The sequence below is a fragment of the Ambystoma mexicanum genome, chromosome 13 (assembly GCF_040938575.1).
Source record: "Ambystoma mexicanum isolate Mex_15411 chromosome 13, UKY_AmexF1_1, whole genome shotgun sequence".
NCBI lineage: Eukaryota > Metazoa > Chordata > Amphibia > Caudata > Ambystomatidae > Ambystoma > Ambystoma mexicanum.
Window position 1 is genome coordinate 776799506 of NC_090938.1, and position 19377 is coordinate 776818882.

The following is a 19377-nucleotide window of genomic DNA, read 5'->3' on the forward strand; positions in this document are numbered from 1 at the left end:
CACCAACCGTTGGGTGCTGAATGCCCTGGCCCACGGTCACACTCTGGAGTTCCAAAGAAAGTACCCCCATTTCCCACCTGTGGCCAGAAAAGAAAACCACGTTCCACAGCTGCTTCTGGAGGTACGAGCCATGCTGAGAAAGGGCGTGATAGAACTCGTCCCAAAGCGGTCTGGGGCTCCAGAGTATACTCACGGTACTTCCTCGTCCGAAAGAAGACCGGCGGCTGGCGGCCCATCCTGGACCTTTGGCGCCTCAACAAATACATCAAAGCCCAGAAGTTCCGGATGGTTACCCTTCAGCACGTGCTGGGGCAGCTGGAGGAAGGCGACTTCTTATCGTCGCTGGACTTGGAGGATGCTTACTTTCACATCCCCATACACAAAGGACATCGAAAGTTCCTAACTTTCGTGGTCCAAGGGCGGCACTACCAGTTCAAAGCCCTGCACTTCGGGTTGAAGTCGGCTCCAAGGGTCTTTACCAAGTGCCTGGCACCGGTGGCGGCACGGCTGCGCCTGCAGGGGATTCACATATACCACTACCTGGATGATTGGCTCATCCGAGCAAAGTCAAGAGAACTCGCCGTCGACCACACAGCGAAGACCGTCCGCCTGCTCACGGAACTGGGATTCTCGATCATCTTTGCAAAGTCCCACTTGGTACCGTCGCAGGACGCCCTGTTCCTGGGAGCCAGACTCGACACAGTGGTGCGGTTGGCCTCACCGTCGGAGGAAAGGATGTGGGCCATCCTGGGCGAGGTACAACAGCTGTTGACCATGGAAGTGGCCAGGGTGAGGGCCATCAAGTCCCTACTCGGCATGATGTCATTGTGCATCTACCTCGTGCGTCTGTGCAGGTTGCGGATGCGGCCACTGCAGGAGTTCCTCGACGCCCGTTGGATGCTAGTGGCGGGAATCTTCGAAGACAAGATCCCACTCAACGAGACTTTCCGTCATGCGATCTGGTGGTGGGGCACCCGTGCGCATCTCGCGGCGGGCATGGACTTCCAGACCCCAGAGCACCAGGAAACGGCAAGAGGCCTTTGGCCCCCAGAGGAGAGGTCCCTGCACATCAACGTCCTGGAGCTCTGGGCTGTGTTCTGGGCCCTCATGTCTTTCCTTCCGTCCCTCAAGGGCAAAGTGGTATGGGTCTTCACCGACAACACCACCATGATGTTCTACATACGGAAGCAGGGGGGTACCAGATCCCCAGCCCTATCCAGGGAAGCGCAGGATCTGTGGCACTGGGCCGTCACCCAGGGGATATTCCTGGTACCTTTTCATCTGGCAGGAGTGAAAAACACTGTCGCCCACTCACTCAGCAGGGAGCTGCGCTCCTGCCACGAGTGGGAACTTCGGCAGGATCAAGTGGATCTCCTATTCCGATGGTGGGGCAGTCCCCAGATCGATCTGTTCGCGACGGCGATGAACACCAAGTGCCGGAGGTTCACCAGCAGGTTTCCCCAGCTGGGGAGCATGGGCGATGCATTCTCCTTCCCCTGGGACAGCCTGTTCCTGTATGCGTTCCCACCATTGCCGTTGCTTCTGCGACTCATCAGTCAACTCAGACGGTCCTGGTGCAGGATGATCCTCGTCGCACTGGCGTGGCCGAGGCAGATATGGTTCCTGGACCTTCTGGACATGTCAGCGTCCCCCCCAGTCAAACTGCTGACGGACGTGGATCTTCACGCCAGGGAAGGAGGCGCCATCCTACATCACGACCCGGGATCGCTGAACCTGCAGGCTTGGCTCCTGCAGCACTAGAGTTCGGAGGCTACGACATCCCGGTGGACTGCAAGGAAGTACTTGCAAAGGCCAGGGCATCCTCAACTCTTAAGTGCTATGGACATAAGTGGAATAGGTTCTCTGTTGGTGCCGTGCACAGAAGATCAACCCCCTACGGATCATGGCCCCTCAAGTGCTGCCGTACTTGCTGTCGCTGGCCAAGGCGGGGCTGGCACATGCCTCCATCAAAATCCATCTGGCGGCTATCTCCCGCTACACCAGAACTCCGGCGCGGTCGTCGCATCCCCTTGACGTGGCCCCTAGGGGCCCCGCGTGTTTTGGAAACAAGGCACAATTACCAAACACGAATGATTACGCCAGACACGAGGTTCAATTCCCAAAAGCTAGGGTTTATTGCAAAACAAAGAGCTTCAGTTGGCCAACTGGTCTCGCATCCCGCAACGTGTGTCACCAGACCTCGAAGGACGCAAGAGAGCGAGCAATTTTACAACAGTTACATATATACAAATCAAGGCTCTTACTATCAGCTATGACATGTTCAATACCGCCCATAATGTATTTCCTGCGAAATGTATTTGATGATTGACAATTATGACCATTATGACACAAATGTGACACCTTCGGACCTTGGTTTTAGCAACAGTTTCATTCTGCGGATTCTACAGACATGTTTCTTTGTTTAATAGAACACACTGCTCTTGTTCCTTGCAAGCAGACTACGTACAGGGGAGAGTCACATTCCAGGCTCCGCTATCTCTTGGTTTCTATTCATGTGCTAGGGGTCAGGCCGCTCGCCCAGGCTCGGCGAGGGGGGGCCGTGGAATGAAGCATAATTCAAACCATCAATTACTTGTTTTTCTCATTTATGCCGCACCAGCGAGACTAGCTGGCATCTGGCATCTGTATAGTGATTAAATGCCTCGCTTCTTACTTTCAAGGACTTGTGCGGGAGGAGATCGGGGCATTCCTATCTAGGTTTGGCAGCATCATGTTTCAATATGTAACTCGTGGCCTCGCTCTCCTGAATGAGCTTCAACGGAATAGAATAGTGTTAACAGCAAAGCAGTTTTGAACAGAAAAGTAATGAGCGAAGGTTATTCAAAATGGCAAATTCTATTTCTACAAAATGGAGTCTGTTCAGTCAAGCTCATGAATTTGTACTATTCGTGTCTATCAAGCTATCAAAGCTGAATATATGATGTTGTTGGTTTTCGGCCAACTAAACATATTACCTATATTATGGTAGAGTAATTTCTAAACTAACAGCCTGGTGAAGGAGTTCATGAAAGGACTGTTCCGCTCGTTCCCGCCGGTGAAGGCTCCGGCCCTGGCGTGGGAGCTCAATGTGGTGCTGACCAGGCTCATGGGTCTGCCCTTCGAGCCCCTGCACTCGGCACCGCTGAAGTTCCTATCGTGGAAGACAGCTTTTCTTGTGGCCATCACTTCCGCACGACGAGTGGGAGAGATCCAGGCCCTCTCCTGTAAGCCTCCATATCTGACATTCCACGAGACGAGGGTAGTACTGAGGACGCACCCCTCCTTCATGCCCAAGGTGCCGTCGGACTTCCATCTCAACGAGCCCTTGGTGTTACCTGTTTTCTTCCCGTCGCTTTCGTCGCCGGCTGAGAGGACTTTGCACTCGCTGGATGTGGCTAGAGCGCTGAAGTTCTACGTGGACCGCACAAAGAGTTTTCGGAAGACATCACAGCTGTTTGTGAACTTTGGACCTGTGAACTAAGGGAAGGCCCTCTCGAAGGCTTCCATTTCCAGATGGCTCTCCGGCTGCATCATGCACTGTCACCGGTTGGCAAACCGACCTTTGCCCGGCCGTCCGAGAGCCCATTCAACCAGAGCGATCGCTGCTACTACGGCGTTCCGGTCTGGTGTGCCCCTGCTGGACATCTGCAGGGCTGCTACGTGGAGGTCGACGCACACCTTCACGAGATTCTACTGCATCGACCGGGATTCCAGAGAGGAGTCCAGAGTCAGCCAGGCAGTGCTGCGCAACCTGCTTGCTTGAAGGTGAACCTAGTGAGGAGGTAAGAGATGCTTAATGTTGAGTTGTTGAAATGCTTAATGTTGAGCCTTGCCACCTCCTGTGGTTGTGCATGTGTGTACTGCTATATATTCTTGTATTCATGAGCATGTGAATCCATGCCAGACCCCATGCTGGAGAAGGAACAAGTTACTTACCTGTAACTGTTGTTCTCCAGCATGGGTCTGGCATGGATTCACATGCGAACCCTCCCGCCTACCCCTCTGTGGCTCTTCTCTTGATCCTACTGCCACTTTACGTGCTACCCAATCTGAAGATGGCTGCCAGAGGAGGGGCTTAGGTAGAGGGCAGTCATTGGCTGGGGGCAGTATGACCCAGAGACCAGTGATTGGTTATTAGGAGAAAGACAGTTCCGAAACGAAACTGAAACTGATTTTTTCTTTACTGAGGACTCCCAGCCTGACGACGGGGAATATTCATGAGCATGTGAATCCATGCCAGACCCATGCACTGGAGAACAGTTACAGGTAAGTAACTTGTTCCTTCTCTCTTCTCTGCCCAGTTTTCTCCCCCTCTCCTTTGTCTCTGCTTTTCTTTCTTGCTATGTTTTCTTTCTGTCTATCTTCTCCTGTCTCAACCCTTTACATCTCAATCTGCTTGTCTTTCTGCCCGTGTTCGTCTTTCTCTCACCCTTCTTGTCTCTATAGCTCCTCCTTGCCTGTTGCTCTCTTTATTTCATGCTATCTTTTTCTCTGCCTGCTTATCTTTCTTTTCGCTGTGTTTCTCTGTCTGTCTTTCTTTCTTGCTGTGTTTCTCTGTTTGCCTGTCTTTCGTGCTTGCTATGTTTCACTCTGCCTACCAGTTTTTTTTGTTGCTGTTTCTCTCTGTCTGTCTTTCTTTCTTGCTGTGTTTCTCTCTGCCTGCCTCTTTCTTGGTGTTTCTCTCTGCCTGCCTCTTTCTTGCTGTGTTTCTCTCTGCCTGCCTCTTTCTTGCTGTGTTTCTCTCTGCCTGCCTCTTTCTTGCTGTGTTTCTCTCAGCCTGCCTCTTTCTTGCTGTGTTTCTCTTCCTGCCTGCCTGTCTTTTTTTCTTGCTGTGTTTCTCTCTGTCTGTCTTTCTTTCTTGCTGTGTTTCTCTCTGCCTGTCTTTCTTTCTTGCTGTGTTTCTCTCGCTGTCCCTCTGGGTTTATTTCATACTTTCATCCAATCCCTCACATATGGAATCTCAAGGACTATCCAGCATTTGCATTAAAAACACGAGAGAAGCGCCTGTTGGAAGGTGGGGATGAGGAGGGGGGCAAGGCGCGGGCCGATTCATGGACACCCCTGCCTTTAGTTCTTTATTTCTCTCCCTCCTCTTTAGTTTTCTGTCTCCTACCCTCTGTCCTCCCTGCCTCTCTCCCTCTCTCCCTGTGCTGTGATTTCTATCTCCCTTGCTGTCTGCCTATTGGTCACCGGCCCCTCTATTTCCTCTCTGCGTGTCTTTTTCTCTGTCTTTTCCTATTATCTATCTATCTCCCTTTCATTCTCCCCATTCTCTGCCCCCTCTGCAGTGGTGTACCGAGTGAGGGGGTGGGGGGGGCAAGCTGCCCCCCCACAGGCTCTTTTGAGAACCTGACCGGGACGTTTGTCACTGGGACACCACTCCCGTTCGGCACCTCAATCAGGGTGCCCCACGGAAAGGTGTCCCGCTGGGAGGACAATGTGTGCTGAGCAATTCCTGCTCAGCACACATTGTCCTGGCAGCAGGACACCTTACCCTTCCCCGTGCCAGGACAATGTTCCAAGGAGCTCAGGGCAGCAGCAGAGGGGCTCTCAAGTTGCTCTGTGTCAACAGAGCATTTCAATGTGAGCCATTAGGCACTGATGGAGGGAGGGTTGACTAATAGCAGGGTCTTTTGTTCTTTTAGAAATGTGCATGGAAGGGAGGGATCAGCAGTGAGAAGGGTGCATAATGCTGCAGGCTTTATGAAATCATGACTATGGCTTTACCCAAGGGGGATTTCTTAGGCTAACATTAATCTGCATGATGCTATGGTGACTTTGCATGCAGGATGGGGAGAATAAAGCTAAAGCCAACATATTTCTATAATGATGTATATAGTGTAAAGTTAATTATGAAAGGGTAGTTTCGTATGTGATGTGCTTTGCTTCCAAGGCATTGCTTTAAAAAAAAAGTATTGTTTAAGCACATGAAATGCAAAGGGAAACCTTAATAAATATCTATATCAACTAAAACTGGGAAGATGTGCTCAGTTGCTTAAATTATCCAGATCCCGGTTTCACCATTTAACCAAAGTGTGTGATCCTGGGCAGATCATTTAATCACAGGGGGCCTCATTAGGACCCTGGCGGTAAGGGGTTTGCGCCAGCGTTAGCTGCGCCGACCCCTTACCGCCAACTACGAGATTCCAGAGCGCCATGGACACTTTTCCGCCCGCTTTTTGCGGGCGGAAAAAACCATGGCGCTCTGGGACCTTGGTGTTAATTACGCCACCGTATTTTACGGTGGCGTAATTAACTCCTTCCCCACTCCCATTGAGCCCTATGGGGCCGAAATGGGAATGGGGAAGGGTAAATGGGACAATGGGGACTTACCGCCCCGCCGACCTCGGAATGGGGCGGTAAGTCCGCCATCGGCCATGGCGTAAAGGGACTTTGCGCCATGGCCGGAAAGTCCGTGGATGGCGGTAAAAATCCGCCAGGGTCCTAATGAGGCCCACTGTGTCTTATCTGCAGCCCTGTGATCCACTTCAGAGCTTATGTAAATATATCAGGCTGTTATTTAAAAAAAAAGCCTGACTATAGAGTTGCTGCATAAATAACAATCGTGCAATTTAGGGATTTTGCACCACAAAGGTATTTGCCACGTGGCTTACTTATGGCAACTTATTCTAAAGTCACTTTCATGGGGCCTCCAGGTATCAGAGACTGCTGATGCTGCTTGCGATGTGCTTTTCTGGGAAGTCCCTTCTGTTGGTGCAGTCCATATGCACATTAGGAGGTTTGCATGTACTTTGCCCCAGAGCCTGGACAGAGCTCTAACAGATGAGTTTCCTGCATCTGTAATGATTCTGCAGTTTTATTTATTATTTGTTATGTGGTAAAATTCCATCTACCACTAATGTTACCAACAAAGTAGATTGGGGCCGGGGTGGGTGGTTTGTGGGTGGGAGTGAGACCATATGGACTTGTGCGCACTGCATTTGGGGGAAAGGTAGCAGGACGTTTTTCAGGCTCTCCCCCCCATCCCCCCCCGCTCTTGCAATGCTGGATACTCCCCTGCCCCTATGTCTTCCTCTCCCACTCACCTTTACTCCATCTTTTCTCTCTCTGCTTCTCTTGAGTCCATGTTCTCTGTTCTTCCGCCCTCCTCTGTCTTTTCCTAGTGTCTCTCCCCTTTGCAGGCCTGTATTCCCTCCTCTGTCTCAGTCTGTCTCAGTCTGTCTGTCTATCTCTCTCTCCTGTATGGCTGTCTCTGTCTTTCCATTTGTGTCTTCCTGGTTAAGTTTCTGTCCATGCTCCTCTGTCACTCACCCGGTCTCCCTCTGTCGCTGTTTTCTTGTCGCCTCTTTCTCTTTGCCTGTATTTCTCTGGCCTCCTCTGTTAGTTTCCCGCCCTTTTCTCTCCTGGTCTCCTGTCGCTACATGTCTCTTTCTTTGCTATTTCATTCTTTTTCCCGTTTCTCCTCTGTGTGTTAGTTTGTCTCTCTGTCTTTCTTGCTTGTCTCCTCTTCTTTCTATGTCTCTTTTCCCCTCGCTCGACTGTGCCTCGTCGTCCTCTCCACTCTGCTTATCGCCCTCACTCGCTCTCCTCTAGTCTCTAGCTTTCCTGTTGTTTCTCTGTGTTGAGTCTATCTGTCTCTTTCATGTTGTTTCTCTGTTAGCCTGTCTCTCTTTCCTGTTTCTCTGTGTTAGTCTGTCTCTTTATTTCCTGTTGTTTCTCTGTGTTAGTCTGTCTCTCTCTTTCCTGTTGTTTCTCTGTTAGCCTGTCTCTCTTTCCTCTGGTTTCTGTGTTAGTCTTTCTCTTTCCTTTTGTTTCACTGTGTTTGTCTGTTTCTCTTTCCTGTTGTTTCTCTGGGTTAGTTGTCTCCATTTTTACTGTTGTGTGTCTGTGTTAGTCTGTCTCTTTCTTTCCTGTTGCTTCTCTGTGTTAGTCTGTCTCTTTCCTGTTTCTCTGTGTTAGTCTGTCTCTTTCCTGTTGTTTCCCTCGGTTAGCCTGTCTCTCTCTTTCCTGTTGCTTCTCTGTGCTAGTCTGTCTCTCTCCTTCCTATTGCTTTTCTCTCGCATCTCTGCTTGGTCTCTCCCCTCCCTTCTGATCTCTCTTTCATCTCTGCCTGTCCCACTCTGTCTTTTTCTCCCAGTCTATACCTGTCGCTGTCTCTGATCTCTGTCTGTCTCTGTGCTGTCTCTTCACCCCTTCACTTCCTTTGCTCGGCAGAGCTGCAGGGCACTCTCTGGCCGGGAGTGAGGTGTGTAAAGATGTCGGAAGAGAAGGGGGGGGGGGGGATTTTCCAGGAGTTCACTCTGTTGTATCACGAGGCTGCCTGGGGGGTGCGGGGAGGGGGGGGGTCTGAATAATATGAGATGGGTTATAAGTGTCTCTCTCTGTTCCACCGCCTCTGTCTCCCGTTCACTGTCTCTCCTCTCTTCCTCTCTCTGCTTCTCATCGTGGCCATGTTGCTCTCTCTCTCTCTTCATGTGTCTCTCTCCCACTCATCTTTTCCTCCATGTTCTGCTCTCTCTGCATCTCCGGCGGTCCCCTCTCGTGTCTCTTTGTCGTTATTGCTCTGTCTTTTCTGTTTTTAATCTGCAATATGTCTCTATTTCTATCCGACATTCACAGTCGGTCTCCTCTCTTGCGTGTTTCCAGTCTACCTTTGTGAGTCTCTCTACTGTCTGTCTCTACGTTCTGTCAGTGTCTCGTCTCTGCTGTTTGGTCTCTCCCTCTTTTATCTGCAGATCTCTTGCACCCGCCTCACTGTCTCCTCTCTGCCCACCTCTCTTCTGTATCGCTATCCCAAGACTCCATCCCACTCTCCTCTCGGCGTCTCTGCTGTTTCGTCTCTCCCTCTCTTCACTGCAGATCTCTTGTACCCGCCTCTCTCTCCTCTCTGCCTGCCTCTCTTCTGTGTCCCTCTCCCTTCCACTCGCTTCTCTGCTGTCTCGTCTCTCCCTCTCTTCTCTGCAGCTCTCTTGTACCCGCCGCTCTCTCCTCTCTGCCTGCCTCTCTTCTGTGTCCCTCTCCCTCCCACCCTCTTCTCAGCTTCTCTTCTCTGCTGTCTCGTCTCCCTCTCTCTTCTCACTGTCTCCTCTCTGCCTGCCTCTCTTCTGTGTCCCTCTCCCTGCCACTCTTCTCTCTGCTTTTCTGCTGTCTCGTCTCTCCCTCACTTCTCTGCAGATCTCTTGTACCCGCCTGTCTCCTCTCTGCCTGCCTCTCTTCTGTGCCCCTCTCCCTCCCACTCTCTTCTCTGCTGTCTCGTCTTTCCCTCTCTTCTCTGCAGATCTCTTGTACCCGCCGCTCTCTCCTCTCTGCCTGCCTCTCTTCTGTGTCCCTCTCTCTCCCACCCTCCTCTCAGCTTCTCTTCTCTGCTGTCTCGTCTCCCTCTCTCTTCTCACTGTCTCCTCTCTGCCTGCCTCTCTTCTGTGTCCCTCTCCCTCCCACTCTCCTCTCAGCTTCTCTGCTGTCTCGTCTCCCTCTCTCTTCTCACTGTCTCCTCTCTGCCTGCCTCTCTTCTGTGCCCCTCTCCCTCCCACTCTCCTCTCGGCTTCTCTTCTCTGCTGTCTCGTCTCCCCCTCTCTTCTCACTCTCTCCTCTCTGCCTGTCTCTCTTCTGTGTCCCTCTCCCTCCCACTCTCCTCTCGGCTTCTCTTCTCTGCTGTCTCGTCTCTCCCTATCTTCTCACTGTCTCCTCTCTGCCTGCCTCTCTTCTGTGTCCCTCTACCTCCCACTCTCCTCTCGGCTTCTCTTCTCTGCTGTCTCGTCTCCCCCTCTCTTCTCACTCTCTCCTCTCTCCCTGTCTCTCTTCTGTGTCCCTCTCCCTCCCACTCTCCTCTCGGCTTCTCTTCTCTGCTGTCTCGTCTCTCCCTCTCTTCTCACTCTCTCCTCTCTGCCTGCCTCTCTTCTGTGTCCCTCTCCCTCCCACTCTCCTCTCGGCTTCTCTTCTCTGCTGTCTCATCTCCCCCTCTCTTCTCACTCTCTCCTCTCTGCCTGTCTCTCTTCTGTGTCCCTCTCCCTCCCACTCTCCTCTCAGCTTCTCTTCTCTGCTGTCTCATCTCTCCCTCTCTTCTCACGCTCTTCTCTCTGCCTGTCTCTCATCTGTGTCCCTCTCCCTCCCACTCTCCTCTCAGCTTCTCTTCTCTGCTGTCTCATCTCTCCCTCTCTTCTCACTCTCTCCTCTCTGCCTGTCTCTCTTCTGTGTCCCTCTCCCTCCCACTTTCCTCTCTGCTGTCTCTTCTCTGCTGTCTCATCTCTCCCTCTCTTCCCACTCTCTCCTCTCTGCCTGCCTCTCTTCTGTGTCCCTCTCCCTCCCACTCTCCTCTCAGCTTCTCTTCTCTGCTTTCTCGCCTCTCCCTCTCTTCTCACTCTCTCCTCTCTGCCTGTCTCTCTTCTGTGTCTCTCTCTTTGCCTTTCTCGCTCATTCCTCCCTTCTTGCGTTCTTCTCTTCGTTTTTCATCGCCCCCGCCCCTTGCAGACCCGAAGACCACCTGGGACCTGAGATGGAGGTGGAGAATGGGGAATTGTGGGGAGAGGGGGGGGGAGCTCTCCGTTACCTCTTGAATTTGGGGGTCACTTGGGGTTTCATTTAAGAATCTAGGAACAGCCGCATTCGCCTGGGATGTGGGTGGGGTCTGCAGGTGCCTGGCGACAGGAGGCTGTGATTGGCTGAGCTCTCCCTGTTGGTGTGATTGACAGGCTGTTGGCGCCCTGTGATTGGCTGGTTTCTGAGCCGGGCTTCTCTCTTGCAGGTGAGGTGACTCTGGATTCTGGCACCGCTCATCCTCTGCTCATCGTGTCCGCGGACGGGAGAAGCGTGAGACGCGGACCCCGAGCCCAGGACCTGCCCGACACCCCCCAGAGATTCACTATACACTGGATCGTCCTGGGGAGGGAGGGGCTGAGCTCCGGGGGGCATTACTGGGAGGTGGAGGTGGGGGGCAGCCCGGGCTGGATCCTGGGGGTGTGTGATGAGTCTGTGCCCAGGAAGGAGGGGCTCACACTATCACCTGCGCGAGGATTCTGGACAGTGGAGCTCTGGGATGGTAAATACTGGGCTCTCACCTCCCCTCACACCCGCCTGACCCCCCGCGCTCCCCCCGGGGTCCTGGGCCTCTTCCTGGACTATGAGGCGGGCAGGCTCTCGGTCTACGATGCTCAGGACCGGGCTCTGCTCTTCACCTTCCCCGGGGCCCCCTTCCCCCGCACCCTGCGGCCCTACTTCTGTACATGGAGCACCGAGGGGGGGCTGCGGATCCTCCCGGTGGCAGGAGGGGACTAAGAGCAGCGGAGCCCGGCAGCAGGTAAGAGGGGGGGCTGTGTCTGGGGGGGGGCTGGGTCTGTGAGGGCGGCAAAGGGGGGGACTGTGTCTGGAGGGGGGACTGGAGGGGGCTGCAGGTAAGGGGGGCTGTGTCTGGGGGGGCATGCAGGCAAGGGGGCTGTGTCTGTAAGGGCGGGGCACAGGGGAGGCTGGGGGGGCTGCAGGTAAGGGGGGCTGTGTCTGGGGAGCTGCAGGTAACGGGGGATGTGTCTGTGAGGGCGGTGAAGGGGGGGCTGCAGGTGAGGGGGGGCGGTGTCTGCTGTGAGTGTGGGGCACGGGGGACTGTAGGTAAGGGGGCTGTGGCTGTGAGGGGGGCTGCAGGTGAGGGGGGCTGTGTCTGGGGGGGCTGTGTCTGAGGGCAGGGCATGCAGGTAAGGAGGGCTGTGTCTGTGACTAAGTGGGGTACGGGGGGCTGTGGCTGTGAGGGGGGGCTGCAGGTAAGGGGGCTGTCTGTGAGGGGGCAGGTAAGAGGGGGCGCTGTGTCTGTTTTTGTCCCCCCCCCCTGGTTTTTCCTCCCCCCCCCTTGGTTTTTCCTCCTTTTAATGTGCTTTAACTGGGATTTCCACGCTTTACTCGTGACCCTGTGTGGCTCTCGCCTGTATATTGCTAAACTGTAGCAGCTTTGCTCACACGCAGGGGAGTTGCTAGGTCTGGAAAAGACCCTGGGCTAAGCTGATGTCAGAACTGTTGGGACTGGGGGCTAGCTAGTCTTTTGGCTGTAGCTCCTGAGATTCTATCCAGGGCTACAACCAAAAGATCAGGGGCTATAGCCCCCTTAGCCCCCCCCCTAGCAACGCCCCTGCTCACACGTCACCCGCTTCCGCACCAGAAGGGCCTTTCAATGTTACATTTATTATATACTGTCCTGCTATAGGCTCTTGGTGTGGAGTCATTTCTTCAGTGATATTTCCTGCCCTTTGGAGTTTCACTTATATTTTACGGCTCATCTCTATGGCAGGAAAGCCACTTTACTTGGTTCTGAATCACTTTCTTTCTCGGTAACTGCTAGTCTCCCATTCCCTAGCCAACACTGTCCCCTAGTGGCATATTTAGGAAGGGGTTATTTACATCCATTGGTAGGTCTCTTTCTCGCTACTATTGCTTTGTCGGTAACTGCTAGTCTCCCATTCCCGAGCCAACACTGTCCCCTAGTGGCACATTTAGGAAGGGGATATTTACATCCATTGGTAGGTCTCTTTCTCGCTACTATTGCTTTGTCGGTAACTGCTAGTTTCCCATTCCCTGGCCAACACTGGCCCCTAGTGGCACATTTAGGAAGGGGTTATTTACATCCATTGGTAGCTCTTACTTGCTTATGAATCTTTGTCTTTCTCGGGGCAGGACGATTTGGCGCAGCCAGTTCGGCGCGGCACGATTCGCCGCGACCGCTTCGGCGCAGGAGACATTTTGGCGCGGGAACGTTTCGCAGCAGGGCTCTTTTGGCGCAACGGATTCGTTTTTTTTTTTTTCCTAATGTATGGTATTGCATTATGGTGCTGAAATATGTGACTAGTGGACACTTCAGGAGCACTACCAGTTTGGTCTAACGGTTACATTTTCCCCCGCAGATGCTCACAGGCAATGGTTCGCGGCTGAGCGACAGCTTTCATTTTTTTCTTGTCATATATGTGTGTGTGTGTGTGTGTGTATATATATATATATTACACACACACATATATTCATATTCCCTGCTTTCACTCGCAAAAAAACAGGACATATAACATGCATTCTCTTATCACGATAGCGGATTATGTTGGTAAAATATGTCCCTTGTGTATATTCATACAGGACGGCGAGTTTGGCCTTGTGGTTACGCTCTTCGCCCCCCCCCCCCTTCACAGGCCACGGTTCGCGGCTGAGATACAGCTTTTTTTTTTTTTAACCTTTCTTTTATTTCACCATTAAAATAAAAATAATAGTATGTTTTGCTATTTAGAAAAATAACAAAGGTACAGCTCAGCCACGTACCATGGTCTGGAGGACTGCGGGCAGAGAACTTAACCACAAGGCCAAACTGCTCCTGTGAGTTCAATGTGCACAAGTGACCTATTTTACCAGCATCATTCAATATGTTAATAAAAACATATATATATAAATATATAATTGCTGGATCAGACGTGGCTGCAATATCAGCCACGTCCAAACGTCCCTCGCGCCGAATCGGCTGCGCCAAAAAGGGGTGTACCGCCCATTCCCTAGCCAGCACTGACCCCTACTGGCACATTTAGGAAGGGTTTTCTTTTAATTTTCTTTTATTGATATCGTTGAAATAAATCAACTTTTCAATATAAAACTTTACATTCAATTAATCATAAGTAAAATTTAGCACAATCTTCATAATTATGAGATGAATATTACACGTTTAACAATCATTAAAAAGGGAAAAGAGAAAATTATTCAGTTGATATAAAACTTCAAACAAATTAAGAGCTGACGAAACACACACAGAGTAAAAGGCACCAGTAAATAAACACAAAATTCTTCAACAAGTCAATTTCACTGCATAGAGAAAGTTGACAACTGCAATTTGTAAGGAGACCTTTGTCGTGCACAGTAGGGTGGTCCACCTTTGTACTGAATCCAAATTCTCCAAGTAGCTACAATGACAGGAGAAACATTTCAGGCGCTCCTCAACTAGGGCTGGACACAACGATAAAATGTGTTCCAGGGTTTCTGTGACCTTAGTGTCGAGGCAGAATCTGCAGAAAATTACATCCCCCTCGCAACTCTTGCGTTGAGCCAGTAGTTCGCGGGTGTGCCATAAATTCAAACGCATTCTCAGAAAACCTGATCATATTTTTTTTACAGGGGAACTTTAGGAGATATGGTTCTATATATCCCAGCCTCTTGTGTCTAAATTTTTCAGGTATTGCAGATTTATATTGGAGACATTTGGATCGAGTCTTGATCCAATCATTACGATAAATTAGCTGTTTTATTTGTCAGGATTTATCAAAAGCACATGAAGAGATGCATCTGCTTCCACTAGAATGTAATAGACGGCCCGTAACCACTGCTTAACAAAATGATTTGTAGTTTGGAAAATGTAATACGACAGGAATTGCAAGACATTGTATTCTCGATTAGGCATCAGACATTTCCGAAGAAGGGCACAAGTTCTCCACTGGTATTGCGCATTCAGGGAGGTTGGGCCTAGTTCGTAACGCACCCAAACTATTGGGATGCATTGTGGAAGTTGAAGAATTGCTTTGCAAAATGTGCCTTCTAGCCTATCTAAGACTCCTGACTGCCAGGGTGATTGTGACTCAAGACCATATAAAATACATGGAGTCGCTTTTTGTTTCCAGTAGAGCACTGCCGGTTTCATAGTAATAGCACCAGAACGGTGCATTATGATTTTAGTCTGTGAAATGGCCGAATCAAGTTTACGCTTCACAACATCCAAATGAGCAGTAACTGAGGCACTGCCATCAAAGACCATGCCCAAATAAACATAGCTCGATACCGTAGCCAATTTTATTTGGTTAATGGTCCAACAAGACGTGGATCTGGCCGTGTTATGTGGTCTATAGATGACAATTTGGGTTTTATCAGTGTTAACCCGCAGTTCGTTAGCCACTATGTAGCTTTTGAAACCATCAAGTAGTTTTTGGAGGCCACACAGGGTTTTTTAAATTAACACCAAATCATCGGCATACATAAGGGTCTGAATTTTATGGCTGTTTATTTTGGGTGAGTCCGATGATATTGCCTCGAAAACCTGACGTACATCATACATAAAATAATGAAAGATTGCGGACGCCAAAAGGCAGCCTTGCTTTAGGCCGCGAGCAGTGGGGATGGCCCTGGATAGTAGGCCTTCTAGATTTAATCTAATATGCACTGATGTCTTGCAATGGAGTGATTGAATAATTTGCTCTAATGTCTGAGGGCACTTGTCTCTGGTGAGTTTAGCAAAAAGAATTGGACGGGAAATGGCATGAAAAGCCGTATGGAGATCCACAAAAGCAAAATATAGTGCTTGTTTGGAACTTTGTGCTTGGGATTTAATAGCATTTAGGCAAAGCAAGTTGATGTTTGTACCCAGGCCAGTCAGAAAGCCCCTCTGAAAAGGGTCTCTTGTGTGGGAGGCTTTAGTCCATATGTTGAAATCCTGCAGGATAAGTTTGGAGAAAAGCTTGCCAGGCGCATCTAAAAGGGCAATGGGCCTATAGTTGCAGGGAAGGGTACGATCACCCTTCTCGTGGATTGGTGCAATGATGGAGGTTTTCCATGAGTGTGGAATGTTACGTAAAATCATAATGTGTGGAAAAAGATTGTTCAAGATTTTACCCCACATTGAAGAATTTGATTTAAACATAAAGTTGCTAAGGCCGTCAGGGCCTTTGGCTCTAGAAGAACTAAAATGTTTAATGTAACCCTTAAGAATAAAAGGGGAGCAATCAAGCGACCAAATCTGAGGGCTGTCTGGTAACTGGGCCAGAATCACAAAGGACGGATCCGCATATAAATTGTTGTAGTGCTCGATCCACTGGGCCTCGGTTACACTAAGAACCTGTAAAATACCCTGGCTCTTGTGGGCACATTGATTGAAGGTGGCCCAGGTTTCAGCTGTGTTTTTATTCGCCATTAATCTGAGCATGTGCTCGCTATCCGCTTGCAGGATGTGTGCTCGATATTGACGTATCCAATTGCGGCACCTGCATTTGACTGCTCTCAATTGCTGAATGCAATTGGACTGGTTTAGTTTACAGATGAACCTTCTTTCACGATGGTATTCAGTCTTTCTAGCTTTGACTAGAGGATTGAAAGAGTGTTTGTGGGGGGTCTCTGCTTGATTACCATGTCTCACTGAATGCTGGAATGTGATGAGAGGATTAGTTTACTGTTTTGGATTATCAGAGTTGTTGTTAGAAATGACCAAATGGAATAAGGCTGATAAGTTGTTATCTGACCAACGAAAACGGCATTGTTGACCACCAAGTCGGTCGGATAATAGGACTTGTGAGGAGATACATAATTCCAATTTATTGTGAGAACCAGCAAATGGTGATCACTGTGCACCTGAGTGATAATTTGGAAAGATTTTATCTGCCCAGTTAGGTCGGTATGAGTATACATATAATCTATTGTAGTGCATACCGACCCTCTTTGCCACGTTGGCTGGGCTGGGATATCGCCTTGTATTGAACCATTGGTCATGTGGAAATACCGTTCCATAATAAAGGAAGACCACCGCTTAACCGTAGCAATGGCGGTTTTCCCTTTAGGATGGAGACAATCTAAATTGAGGTCTCCCACAATAAGGGTGTCCGTAATGTCCGAAGAGAGAAGTACCACATCCAGGAGTCTGGTCAAGCCCGCATAGAAAGCAGTGTCAGTGAGCCCAAGAGGGTTACGATAAATGTTGATTAATGCAATAGTATGCAATGGGCATCAGATTTTACAAGCTGAATAAAAACAGATACCGAGGCCCAAGCCTGAATAGCAAATCCTCTAGACATATTTACTAGTAGGCCTGATGACGGTCGGCCCTTTTGGCCAGCCATAGCTGGAAGTAGGACGATCTCGTAGTTATTCCATGCTGGGGTTTGCAAAAGCCAAGTTTCTTGTAGTGCTATTATATCAATTACAGGTGGGACACCAGCAATGGAAGTTTGCAAGTGTGCGTGCAACAGTACTGTGGCATCCTTTCGATGTCACTAGTGGTTATGACATGTGAGGCTGAGCACCATAGATGTTATATACAGTTGTTTCACTCGAATGGGTGTGAGAAACCATTTGTTTTACATATGTTCCCACAGTCATACGTGCTGGATCTTGTGCTAGTAAAAAGCCTGTGTTAAACAATTGCATTTTTGATTTCCACACAGTATTTAGGACAATTCCCGAAGGTATCCATAAGCGCACCACCGAACAAGTTTGTTCGATGTCGCTTGAACAAATATCTTTGAGTTCCACTATTTCGGAAAAAATATTTATCACACTACGTCGATTAAGATCGTAGGTGCCAAAATTCCCTCCCCGACATTTTAAAATCAATTAATGACATTTCCGGGACGCTGAGGCCTGGAGTTTGGTTGCCAGTGCTGAGACATTTTGTGGCTGAGGGTTGATAGGTTTAGTAGCATCGTTAGGTTGATGTCGAGGCATTTCCATGCAACGGGCTAGAGCAGCCTGGGGCAGACTGAAAGATGGCATAGAATGCTGAGGCATGTCTGCTATCATTGGCAAGGGACCTGGAAGCAGCCATTGGAGCAGATTCACATTTGTTTCACGTGCCTTTTGGCGCGGGTTAGAGAGGATGGGCTGGGTACAAGATGCTAAATACGCATCCACCGCCTCACGTATTTGAGTTGTTGAAAATTCAGAAACAGTTTTGGTTCTCGAGTTGGTAACAGGGATCATGCTGTTATCACACGCAACCTGGCCCATTGAGCTTTTCTCAGGGGCGAGATGCTTTCGCGTGGGTGGCAGTTCTAATTCGCGGATTAGCGCATCCAAGGGAGGGTAGATTGAAGCCGCTGTGATACTAGACGCTGGCTGCACCACAGGGGCATAGGGCCTGGAGGAGGGGCATAGGGCCTGGAGGATGGGCATAGGGCCTAGAGGAAGACTCCAAAAGGCCCCGGCTCAGCGGTAGGGCAGACAGGTTCTCTTTTAATGGTAGCACCGAGTCAACTGCCAAAGCTGCTGTTAGAGCCTGCACAGGTAGGCTAGTTTTCTCAGCGCTAAGACTAGATGGCACAGCAGGGGCTGATATTGGCATGGGGAGTACAGGGACTAACAGAGGCACTGAGCACTGAGTGGCTTGCACGGCGTCTGTTGTCTCCGACACTGGTTTCAAAGTTTGAAAAAAGGTTTTCATTGTTTGTTTCGGAACCCTCAATGTGAGGTGTTTGGGTTCTTTTTGGCTGCGGGGCGAGACACCTTTGAGGCCTTTTTTCTTTTTCTCAGAACCAGTAAACAAGGTATGTTATTCCCTTCCTTGGCTTGCGTCGATTGTTCTGTTACTTTTGTATCTAGTCCTTCAAATAGTTTGTACAGGCTTTGCAAATGTAACTGCATAGCAGCTAGGGTGACATAGATCACCGGAGGGGGGGCAGGAGCCACCGCTATTACAGCATCCAATGTGGAGGGCGGAGGCACAGGCTGCACACTTTGGGTTGGGGGGATTGTTAGCACGGGAGGGGCGGCCGGCAGAGCCGCTACTGACGTATCCAACGTGCAGGGAGAGAGGGGAATAGGCATGTTTGGAAAAATGCAGTCTTCCACCGAACGCCGAGAGGAACATTCTTGTGTAGCTTGAGCCTGCACTCTTCTGGGAGTGGGGTAGACAAAGGATATGGATGGAGAACTGGGGGAAGACTCTGTGCCTGAAGTGAGATCTGTTACACCTTGTGGATCCGTGAGCATAGAATTTTGAGACTCACAGTGGCTAGCATAAATTGAGAGATCGGGGTCAGAGCACGGGGAGGAAGTTCGTGGCCTCGCTACAATGGCCCTCATTACGACCCTGGCGTAGGACCATGGTGCAATTTGCACCATGGTCCATGGCGCAAAGCTGCCAACTCCGCCATGGGGGTTGGCGGACTTACCGCCCCATTCCGACCTTGGCGGGGCGGTAAGTCCCCAATCCCCATTTACCCTTCCCCATTCCCATTTTTGCCCCATAGGGTATAATGGGAGTGGGGAAGGCGTTAATTACGCCACCGTAAATTACGGTGGCGTAATTAACAACAGGTCCCGTAGCGCCATGGATTTTTCCGCCCGGAAAAACCAGGCGAAAAAAGCACCATGGCGCTACGGGAACTCGTAGTAAGGCGGAAAGGTACGCCATGCATTACGCTGGCGTAAACCCCTTTCCGCCAGGGTCGTAATGAGGGCCAATGGATATAATAAGTGGCACCGTTGCCGCTGGCTGCGCAGCCAAGCAGTACTTAAACAGTACTTGCGACAGGTGCGCGCGCAAGATGGCTTAAATAGGAAAAGCCCAATCTCATTTCAAATGGAGGGAGGAGCTCTAAACAAAAAAAAGGAAAACATTTATCAGCAAATGGAAAATGTATCCACAAAGTCCACAAAGTCCACAAAGTGCTCGTGCTTGGATCCAGTTCACCTCCTTAAAGGGTCCACAGCAAAAGC

The 19377-nt window shown here is 50.2% G+C and overlaps 1 protein-coding gene across 1 annotated transcript in view; it reads left to right on the forward strand.

Annotated features, from left to right (window-relative positions):
- Positions 1-19377, forward strand: part of LOC138520575 (E3 ubiquitin-protein ligase TRIM39-like) — a 551427-nt gene that overhangs the window by 74336 nt on the left and 457714 nt on the right. The window contains exon 7 of the mRNA XM_069632911.1: positions 10703-11254. Coding sequence (XP_069489012.1) covers positions 10703-11232 — 530 coding nt within the window. The 3' untranslated portion in view covers positions 11233-11254. The remainder of the gene's footprint in view (positions 1-10702; positions 11255-19377) is intronic.